This window comes from Hemicordylus capensis, chromosome 3, assembly GCF_027244095.1.
Source record: "Hemicordylus capensis ecotype Gifberg chromosome 3, rHemCap1.1.pri, whole genome shotgun sequence".
Lineage (NCBI taxonomy): Eukaryota > Metazoa > Chordata > Lepidosauria > Squamata > Cordylidae > Hemicordylus > Hemicordylus capensis.
In genome coordinates, this window is record NC_069659.1 from 142,781,316 (window position 1) to 142,792,677 (window position 11,362).

Consider the following 11,362-nt stretch of genomic DNA (forward strand, 5'->3'; position numbering starts at 1 on the left):
TTCATTGCATTTTGGCTGACCCATGAACCAGTTTGTTGGTTCAAGTGCAAGGGCAGTGAGCGGCACCTTTAAAAGTGACTACCTTACCTTCATGACAGCCACGCGGTGCTCCCCACAGCAACCAATGCACGGCAGTGCTGGCAGGCATATGCCCAGCACACATGCATGGGAGCCATTTGCATGGTCAGAAACACCATGTAAGCTGCTTCCACTCATGCATGGTAGCCATGTGTGTGCCAGCGTTGCCGCACGCAGGCTGCTGAGGGGAGTGCTGCTGTAAAGGTACCCCTCACTGCCACCCCCCGGCACTGCACTTGAACTGCCAAACTGGTTCACGGGGTTGCCCGAACCGGCTCAGACTGGTTTGTTGAACCACAAACCGGTTCACATTCAAACTGCTGCATGAACCAAGGTTCGTGCACATCCCTACTTCACGGCATTGCGGGCCAGCTGTTGTGGGAGAAGGCAAAGTCCATAAACTCTGCTGCTGCCTATTAAAGCAGCCGCTTTCTCAGGAAGTAAGGAAAGTGTTCATTGAATCCACTCCCATTTTTTAAAAAAAATGTCCAGTAGGGCCCACGTTATCAGCCCAATTCAATTCTCAGCCCTAATAAATAGATGGCTTAACTAGGATTGAATAGATTTTCAAACTACATTCAAGTTCATATAAGGCTAGTACTTAAGTACAGTATCCATTCTGCGGTGAATTCTACATAAAGCTAAAACTGTAGAACACATGAATTTACTGTGTACATAGTTGAGTGCTGTTGATTTTGATGCAGAAATTTTAATGCTGAAGAAAGGAACTATATTTCAGTTTTTGAAATGGCTACTCTTCCTTTGGCAGCAAAAGCAAAGGTATAAACTCAGTTCTCACCCAACATTCATATACTGCGTTTTGGGTCCAGAGTATACATGTGATTTGATTAATCAGTGCACCATTTTCTGGAAAGTGTTTAACAATTGTTGCTTTACTTTTTCTCTTTTTAATATTGATTAGCCATGGTAGGACTTCTTTGTCTTTACAAGAACTTGTAATATTCTCTTCTGTTGGCTTATGGTTATTAGTCTTCTCCATAAGCCTGTTTAGTAAGATGACTACTGCAGCTGCAACATTTAGTTGGTTTAATGTCACATTAATTGATGAAAAATCATGTTGATAAACTAAAGAAGTGCCCCAACTTAAGCAAGTCTTAATTTTTTAAAGTGCAGCCACTTACAAATGCTATATATAGATGGCAAATGCCATCTTACAGAGAAGAGAAATGTCTTTTCAAAGATGGTGCCTCATCTTACAAAGCACACTTTAATCTCTGCAATGATTGTTTCTCATATGCTGATTTAATAAACTACAATTTCTTAATTCAGTGACAGGTTTTGTAACTACTATTCCAGCTTCATATATGAACTGAGGTTGAAAGGTGGTGCTTAGTTCAGATTAAGCCAATGTGTCCATTCTTGAGCCGGGAGCTGGGGTTACAATCACTTACTTGGGAATAACCCCTGTTGAGCACAGTGGAGTTGCTTCTGAATAAGTGTGTGTAGGATTGAACAGGCAGAGTGTGTTAAAAGCAAGCGTGTGTGTGTGTGTAACTTTTTTTTTCTTTTGATACATACACAGGACAGAAGTACGTCTTCTACATGGGAACTTGGCAAGCCCAGTATAGAAATGAAAAAGAGCTGATATAAATATGGAATACATTTGACTAAAAACAAGAACAAAAAACTGGGAAATTCCTCTCTACTAGACTTTTGTACAGAGGCAGTGTACATATATACATAAATACATACATAAGCCTGGACATGATTTTCTACTTTAAATTTAAAAATGATAAGCTTTGTTCTCTGAAAAGACTGGTGATGTGTTGGGAACAAGTGCAGATCCATGGCTACAGTTCTCCTTTGATCTTGTGTATGGAATCCTATGATCCAGTGTGCTTCACCACTGGTATAGGAATGAAGCTGCTTCATCTGAGTGTGCCAGTGAAACTACCACCAACATATCTGATGCCAGAGGTAAGTTTGTTCTAAACTCAGAATGGGTTGTACTGTTTGAAAATTTCATGGAGTAGTGGAAACTTCAATGCAGCATAAATAACCATGATCTAGTGTGACTAGAGACCCTGGAAAGGAGGGCTTTGGTGGCAAGATACTGAATCATACATACTTTTATATTGTAAGAACTGAGGAGTTTGCCTTCTTGCTTGTTACATGTTAATCTATTCATTGTACAAATATTCCATATATTGTCATCATAGTGGAAAGAGTTCCAAACAAGATCTAAGCTTATTTAAAAGTAGCGGATGCCAAACCAATATTGATTTAAACAGGCACAAGCCATACTCTAGAACTCTGATATGTACTTTAATGTACTTAAAGGTTAAGTAACTTAATTAAAACATCGCTAGCAACCCCTTTCCTCTACCTCAAAGCATAGTACAGTGGTAGAAGAATCCCTTCTACAAACTTCAGTCAGTCAGTAAGACAGTATTTTGCCAACTGCAGCTCTGTAAATAAGACACTCTTATGGAACAGACTTGATCTAACTTCAAATCCCAAACCCATGATGGACTCTTAAATGATTGATATGATCATGTTAATAATTGATGTATCAGAAGCTAAACTTGATAAACTTTCTTCCTTCAATCTGGGAAAGCTGTTTTGGATGCCTAATAGACTGTACTGCTATACATTTATTTTTATATTTATATATAAATATAATTGCCCTTCATCCTAAGACCCCAGGGCAATTAACAACAAATAAAACAATAAAACTCAACAAGAAACAAAACATAGCTAAAAATTTGAAAGCAAGGGCAGCTCATTGGCCAAAAGCATGAACAAAAAGGACAGTCTTCGCACTCTTGAAGGCTGAGAATGTGGGGACTATGTGGATCTCATCCATGAGCATGTTCCACAGTCTGGAGCCAATAACTGTCCTGTGTATTCAACAAATGGGCTTCAGCAGGTGTTGGCACGTGGAACAGAGCCCTCCCAGATGATCTAGACAGGTGGGTAGATTCAGTTGGGAGCAGGTGGTCCCTAAGGTACCTGGGGCCCAAGCCATTTAGCACTTCAAGGTAATAACCAGCATCTTGAATTGTTCCCGGAAACAGACTGCAGCCAGTGCAGTGCCTTCAAGACTGGAGTTGTGTGCACTGCGAGCAGTCCCAGAGACAAATCTGGCTGCTGCATTCTGCACCATCTGTAGTTTCTGAATACATTTCAAGGGCAGCCCCGTGTAGTGCGTATTGTAGTAATCCAAATGCGACATGACTGAGGCATGGGTGACAGCAGCCAGATCAGCCTTCTCAAGGAAGGATTGCAGCTAGCGCACTAACCAGAGTTATACAAAGGTGCTCCTGGCCACAGCCACCACCAGATTTTCTAGGAGCAGTGTCAGATCCAGGAAGAACCCCCAAGCTGTATACTTCCTCCCTCAGAGGAAGTGCAACCCCATCCAGAACAGGCCTAACCCCCATTCCCTGAACAGGCCTTCTACTAACCATCATCTCCTCTGTCTTGTCAGGATTAAATTTCAACTTGTTAGTGAACACATCCACCCAGCCCATCACGGCTTCCAAGTCACGGCTCTGAACTTTCTGTGCCTCCCTGGGATCAGATGGCATAGTGAGATAGAGCTGGGTATTTTCTGCATATTGTTGACACCAAAGCCCAGATCGCTGGATGATCTTCCCCAGCAGTTTCATGTAGATGTTAAACAAGGGGGACAAAATTGAGCCCTGTGGACCCTGTCCAGTTCCCAGACAACCAGGGCAGTTTCAGTCCCATAACCAGATCAAAAACCAGATTGACAAGGGTCCAGATACCATGTGTTATCCAAGACCTGCAGCAGGGCATGCTCTATCACCTTGCCCAAGAAGGGAAAATTAGAAACTGGCTGGTAGTTATTAAAACTGGAGGTATCGAGAGAGCTTTTTCAATATAGGTTCCCCCCCCCCCAATATATATTTGTTAAAAGAAGAAAAGGAATGAGAGAATGGGGATTAGGGAGCAAGAGGTTGCTGATTCGAATCCCCACTGGTATGTTTCCCAGACTATAGGAAACTCCTATATCTGGCAGCAGTGATATAGGAAGATGCTGGAAGGCATCATCTCATACTGTATATGAGATGGCATGGCAAAGGTAAACCCCTCCTGTATTCTACCAAAGACAACCACGGGCTCTGTGGTTGCCAGGAGTCGACACTCAAGAGCACAACTTTAATCCAAGGGTGAGCAGGAAGGGGCACCTTCTTCCAGCTGGATAGCTGCAAAAGTTCAATGTGATTTACTTGCTGCACTAGTTCACAGAAAAAAGTAGGTGTGGAATGAAGAGCTCTGGGGCATTTATATAGGCAGAGGTGTGGATTTAAAAACATAGCTTCTCCAGTAAAATGAGGCAAAATTCATTTTGGCATTACATTGGGACCATGTCCACTGACCTGTAATGGGTGGTACCATCAAGTTACATGTAAGGCTGCTTGTTCCATTCAAAAGTGAATTAAAGGTTTCTGAATGCCAATGAAACAAATACAAGAACACTTTAGCACTCAAGGAAAATAATACATCTGGTACTTTAAGTAGCACCATTCATTTACTTAGAATAGGGGGTGGGGATTTAAGTTAGTTACTTGTTAAGTGTGTCTAGGAAAGAGTGAAGTACAGTTAGTACTGAGTAACTGCAAAACTGTAACTTCTGTGCTTGAGAGAATTTACAACCTATAAAAGCCAAACTACTCTTATTTCAAGTGTAACTTGCACAAAAATAAATTGGTTCAAACCTAACTGTTCAGAGTAACTTCTAACATGACTATGCTCTACTAGTATTGACATTTCATGTGAGAGCACAAGACCACTTTGAACTAAAAATGGGATCTATATGTGGGAATGAAGGGCATCCCCATTGCCTCCATTACTATATGAATGAGGAGTACATTGGATACCCATCTATTTTTGCAAGGTTTCGGCTTACCTACCTGCCTGCCTAATTTTTGTCCCCTGTCATCCACATATGGACTGTAGAGTTTGGAAAACAGAATATAGCTTTATCTGATATAGGATATGGGTGCTGCCAATAAAAAGCTGTTAAATATTGGTAAGACTTTCAGAGGTTCTAGTAAAGGGAGCTTTGCATTATCATCTTTACATTTGTAAAGTTGCTATTCTGTTTAAATGGATCCATTAATACAGCTTAAAGGAAAGAGAGAAGCCACCTTGACATGTTGCAACTTCATTAGGTAGGGCTTGTCCAGGTCACTAAACAAATTCACAACAGTTGTTTAATTTGTCATATTTTTATTTCCTCTAGAAAAGAAATTGCTACATCTTCAGATTGTTTCAGCTGTAAAACCTTTATATACTAGTGAACATATTTGCAACTTCTGTAATAACAGTTAAAGCAGGCAGATTCAAGTTCATATTGACTGCTCTTATATTACTTTGTTTCCCTACAAATAACTTTTGAGATCTCATGATGTGCTTTCTAAATATTGACAGCTCAATTGTAAGATGGTAGGCATTTTATTAATTATTATTTGATTTCTATACTGCCCTTCCAAAAATGGCTCAGAGAAATAATAAATAAGATGGATCCCTCTCCCCAAAGGGCTCACAATCTAAAAAGAAACATAAGATAGAGACCAGCAACAGTGCTGGGGATGGATAGGGCCAGTTACTCTCCCCCTGCTAAATAAAGAGAATCACCATGTTCAAAGGTGCCCCTTTGCCAAGTTAGCAAGGGATAAGAAATTTTTACATTGCATTTTACTTCTGGAATTGGAGCACAAATTAATTTAAATAATATTTCCTTATCCCAAGGTGGCATTATCCACTTGCATAATGGGTGCAGTGCTTATGTGTGGAGGATCCTGATAGGTGCTCATTACAGCCTTGTTTCTCACTGCTCCCAGCCCCTACAACTCTACAGGACACAGGCACACAATGCAGTAATATGGTAGAAGGAACAAGAGATCTGTACATACATCTCATGTCCCTATGCAGCCGCCCTCTGCCTTGCAAGCATGAGAAACTTGCATTGGGCATAGAGTGAAGGCTGGATGAAGACATGGGAGGCATTTGACCTTATACTAACATCTCACTGTGCTGGCCTTGTGCCTGTACCAGGTGACAGGGTGGTATTGAAGTAGATCTCTCTTGAGCCTTAACAGGATCCTCTACATGGTAGAAAATAGTGTGGAATTCACTCTCATGTGAATAGATCATGCCCTGTAAATATATTCTGCTTACATATAGGCAATCCACATCTTCTAGTTCTTCAAATATTCAAAAAGCACATTAAACTCATGGTCTGTACCACCAGAAGGAAGATGAGGTTCCATGATGGGGAGCTATCCCTTACCTGCATTCTGAAGTGGTAAAGACTATTCCATCCCCACCACCTCTTTAAAAAAAAAAAAAAAAAGTTGAATGAGAGTACTAAACTTTGATGGAACCAAACATTGGAAAACACTTCGGATATATATAGACACGTTTTTGTAAAGAAACAAATTATCGTTTTGAGGTAGTGGTTGCAGTGCATCCAAAATGTTAGTTGTAAGCACATTGAGTTTATGCAGAGCAATCGCCCTGATTGCAAGTAGAAAGTTAATTTATGTAAAGTGGCATCTGACTATTGCATATTGTAGCAAATTCTAAGGGTAACACACATGATAGAAATACTAGCTTAGAGCCAGATTTTAGATCAGAGCTGCAGTCCAAGTGCTTATGTTGTAGTCCATGGAATAAAGCGATCAACATTCTGATTAACAGTGAGCACGTGCTTCTAATAAAAAGTATGTGTGCAGCACTGTCCTCTCCAGTTCTGAAGTGTGGGAGCTTATTGTGCAAGAACACAGTGATTTTCGTCACTATCCCCTTGCTCCACAAGTGCTCTTTGACTGGCAGAAACACATCCCTGAGGGCCGCACAACTCTCCTTTTATTTAAAGAACGCGCGCACACAGGATGTTGGCCACTTGAACTCATTTCTCAGTAAAACATGCACAGGATCAGGCTGCAAGTCATTCAAGGAAAAATAAGTATTCTTCCAGAATTTTCCTTTGAACTTAAAAAAAACAAAAACCGCTAATATACCAAGGTTAAATTCCAAAAGTAAAAAAAAAAACGTAGAGCATAGATCCTACAAAATCAAACTAGCCAGATAAAGAACAATTCATGTATTTCCTCTTGAATGCGTGTGCTGTCTTGATTACAAAGATGCTCAATGCCATTATCTTAGGTGTACTACAACAGAGCTTTGAGCAACCTATACCCTTTCTTGTAGGTGGTGGTCAGGAGGTGCCTGCTAGTTCTTTAATACTGTGCAGTTTAAAGGCAAAGCCTTTCATGCTTCAATTGCTATATGCTGGTGATTTTAAAAAGTGTGTCACTGTAACCAGCAATTGAAGGTGACTTTTTAAAAACCAGTATAAAAGCATGATGGGCATTTTCCATCAGCAGCCACTCCTGTGCAAAACTCTGTGAGGCTTATTGAGGAACTGTTCATGGTAGATTGTGTTAAGCTTTCTTTCTTTTTTTTAAAAGGGAAATTCTTACCATGAATTCCTGTTTTTGGAGACTCCCAGAGGGCATTCCATTTATAGGTTAGGCCCCTCCCTCAGAGTGATGAGCAGGACCAGACTGAAGATTGCTAAGGAGGGAAGGGCTGCCCCACCTTCCCCAGACCAGACTACAAAATCAGAAGCAAACCCCACCACCACCCCACACACGTTTCCAAGAAGGAACCAATTCAAGGACTCAGTACCTACAATGAAAACTGCAGAACACTAGGCTGCGTAAAAACCCAGAAAGGAATGGGAAAAGCATGGGGAAAACAGGAGGGCAACAGAGGCAACATCCCCAGGAGGCCCCAACTACCATCCCACATGTGCGGCAAAGGTAGAAGCCTTAGTGTGCAAGAAAAACACCACACACATGCAGAAGGAAAACGAAGAGCAACAAGCACCAACCCAGTTATCAAACAAGGGTGGGCTGAATGCCTTCCAGGAGTCTGAGAACAGAGACTCTGTAATTAGTCACTGTAAGAATTTCCCTTTCTCCAGAGGCTCCCAGAGGGCATTCTGTTTATGGTTGTAGAAAAGCAGTGCCAGCCCAGGTTGGGGAGGTACCATAGGTGGATCCCTGAGAGCGTCTTCTGCAACCCCCCCCCCCCCAAAAAAAAACAACTCGGCGGCCATAGGAGAAAGAAAACATCGATTTTATGATGTTTGGGAAAGGAATGCACTGAGACCCAGGTAGCCACCCTACATGTCTCGGTGATGGAGAAATTGCCTTTCGCTGCGGCAGAAGTGGCCACTCCCCCCAAGGAATGGGCCATAATGCCCATAGGAGGAACCTTCCCCAGACTTTATAGACCAGTGATATGCAGTCCCCCAGCCACCTGGAGATTATTGCAGAAGACATCTTCCCCTGAGAACTGTCCCTAAGGGGAACAAAAAGACACTCTGTCTTGCTGAGCAATCATGTGATCCAGGTAAAACCTAAGCGCTCTCCAAACATCTAGTAAGTGCCACCTGCATTCCTTTGTGCATGAACTAAATTCAGACAGAATGTAAGCAAAGACAATTCCTGGGACCAGTGAAAGAGGGAATGAACCTTCGGATCGGGGTATTAACACAAACGTCCCGATGAAAAACACAACTTGGGGTCATCTGACAGAGTGCTGAGCTCTGACATGATGGCGACCAAGAAAACAGAATTAAGGGTCAACACACGGAGATCACACATGGCCATGGGCTCAAAGGGAGGTGACATAAGAGCCAAGAGCATCCAGTTCAAATTCCATGTAGGGAACCGGTGAACCACTGGGAGATTTAGTAAGGTGGCCCCTTTGAAACATTGGATATGAGAATGTTTGGAAACCTGTGGATGCCCTGGCATCCAATATGCTATTGAGTGTGGTGACCTGATGCCTGAGAGTATTAGTGCTCAACCCCTTCTTGAGGCAAAATTGCAAAAAACCCCAAGATGTTTTGGACCCCCACAGACCTACCATGAATGGCACACCAAGACTGAAAATCCTGCCACGTACCCCCATAGGCCCTATTGGTTTAATCTTTCTGGGAAGACGAGTGTGTGTAAGACCGTGTCCAAGCAACACATCATGCTGAGGTCTTCCTGCTCACCTGCCAGGCTGTGAGATGGAAGAGATCTGGTTGAGGATGAATCACCAATCCCTGGGTCAGCAGATCCAGGCACATCTGAATTTACCATGCAGCATGAACAGTAAGGTACAAGAGATCCAGAAACCATGGACATCAAGGCCAATGAAGCGCAATGAGAACCACCTCCACCTGTATCTTCTGCAGCACCCTGGGAAGAAGAGGCACCACTGGAAAAGCACACAGAAGGCCCTGTGGCCAGTGCATCCATCCCCAGGCTTCAAGGGAATAGGAGGTGTGTGTTTTCGTCTGTGGCAAACAGACCAGACTGAAGTGACAGACCACTTGTCAGAATAACTCCAGATTCAATGTCCACTCTGACTCCACCATGGAATTCCGGCTGAGCCAATCTGCCAGTATGTTGGATACTCTGGCTGTGTGCTCTGCCCTGGTCAATAGTAGACAATGTTCCGCCTAATGAAGCTTCCCGGTACAAGCCTGACCTTGTGCCTCCTTTTTGGTTCACATACACTTTTGCATACACTGGAACAGAGGAAGCTGCCATATACTGAGTCAGACCTTTGATCCATCCAGCTCAGTATTATTTACACAGATTGGCAGCAGCTTCTCCAAGTTTGCAAGCAGGACTCTCTCTCAGCCCAATCTTGGAGAGTCTCCATCCAGAAGGGTTTCTTGGAGAGTCTCCATCCAGAAGGTCCAGCCACTTCAGGAGAGCCACTTCAGGTCCAGTATCCCCCTAGTGTTCCCATTCCTTTTTGGTACCAATGAAAAGATGGAATAGATCCTAGAGTGGATGTGACAATGCAGAACCAGTTCTATGACGTTTATCTTGAGCAGATATTGAATCACCTGCATAAAAGCCTGGTGTTTTTCTGAGTCTCACAACTGCCGTGGTGGAAGGATATTCAGTAGCGACATCTGAGGAACTCCAGAGAATAGCCCTCAGTCACAATTTCCAGAACTCCAATGATTGGCAGTGGATGTGGTCAATTAGTGGGCAAAAAGGAATCCTCCCACCTGACAGCTGGCCAGAGGATGCTTCTGGTCAGGAAGACTGCTTCCTGGAGGTAGATGGTCCAGAGGAAGTGCACGCAAACCCTCTAAACTTGTGACTTCTGGTGATACCACAGAAGCTTCTACCCCCAAACTAGAAGAAGATGCTGTGCTTTGGTGGGATGGTTGTGGAACCATGAACTTGCGATCCTCTCTCCTTGCCGTAGGCAGAGCCGTTTTCTTATCCCTAGTTTCAACCTGGTTCTTGTCTGGTGGTTTGCAAAACAACAACAACACACACACCCCACCACCGAGAAAGAGGATCCGGCCAACTGCTTGGAAGCCAGTGTCACCATCCCAGTTGCTTAGCCACACATTCTTGGCCACAGCATTGGCAGCCATGGCTCTGGAACAAAATTAGACAGCATACAAAGAGGAGTCAGGAGAAAGAAGAGAGAAAATCCAAGGGGCTCAGTAGAGCTTGGCAAAAAAACTCTGCCGGGCTGGGGAAGCTGTCTTCAATCTGACCCTGCCTGTTGCCTAACTGAATGCCCTCTGGAAACCTCTGAAGAACAAAAAATAGCCTGAATTTTTTGATCATGCAAGTATGTCAGGTTTCTCAGTATGCCCTGAAAATGATTTGGTTTCACGTTCTAAACTAGCCCTGAACAGTAGATGAAGCGAATACATTCTTCAGCTAAATGAACTCTACTTTGCATGCTAAGCTCTACAGCTCTGCAGTTTCTTTGTACAGATTCGAAACAAAAAAACATCAACAACTAGTGATGCCCTTCCCTCCCTCCCCATCCCAAAAGTGAGGAACATTAGTGCCTTGTGCCTAGGACTCAATAAAGATAATATGCATGCATTCCCTGCTCAAAAATGGCATGTTTCAAAAGCAGCACAATGTTGTACAGAATTGAAACCCAGTAGTAGTTCTAAGAACAAGAACAGATGAGCTTGGCACAAACCAAGGAACAAAAGCTGAGCTGGTAGAAGAATATTATGGCACAATTTAACCAGAGTTCAGTACTTTCAAATCCTATTTATTTCAATAGAAAAATTAAGCATATGCTTAAATTCTTCTACTGCATTTAACTGGGCTTTAGTACTTAACTTCAGCTGGATAATGCCTCTATATCACACATTAAGTGGTTTGGGGTTTTTTTGCTGCTGCTGCTGCTAGCATAAACTTAGTTATTGCTCAATAACTGTGAGATAGAACAG

At 42.8% G+C, this 11,362-nt stretch overlaps 1 protein-coding gene across 5 annotated transcripts in view; it reads left to right on the top strand.

Moving 5' to 3' along the window:
* Window positions 1–5,420, top strand: part of CARS2 (cysteinyl-tRNA synthetase 2, mitochondrial) — a 64,707-nt gene extending 59,287 nt beyond the window's left edge. For 4 of the 5 annotated variants that reach the window (XM_053312615.1, XM_053312616.1, XM_053312617.1 and 1 more), the window contains one exon: window positions 1,622–5,420. In XM_053312615.1, coding sequence (XP_053168590.1) covers window positions 1,622–1,684 — 63 coding nt within the window. In that variant the 3' untranslated portion in view covers window positions 1,685–5,420. The remainder of the gene's footprint in view (window positions 1–1,621) is intronic. The other variant, XR_008320269.1, reaches the window with a different exon arrangement.
* Window positions 5,421–11,362: the final 5,942 nt, after the last annotated feature.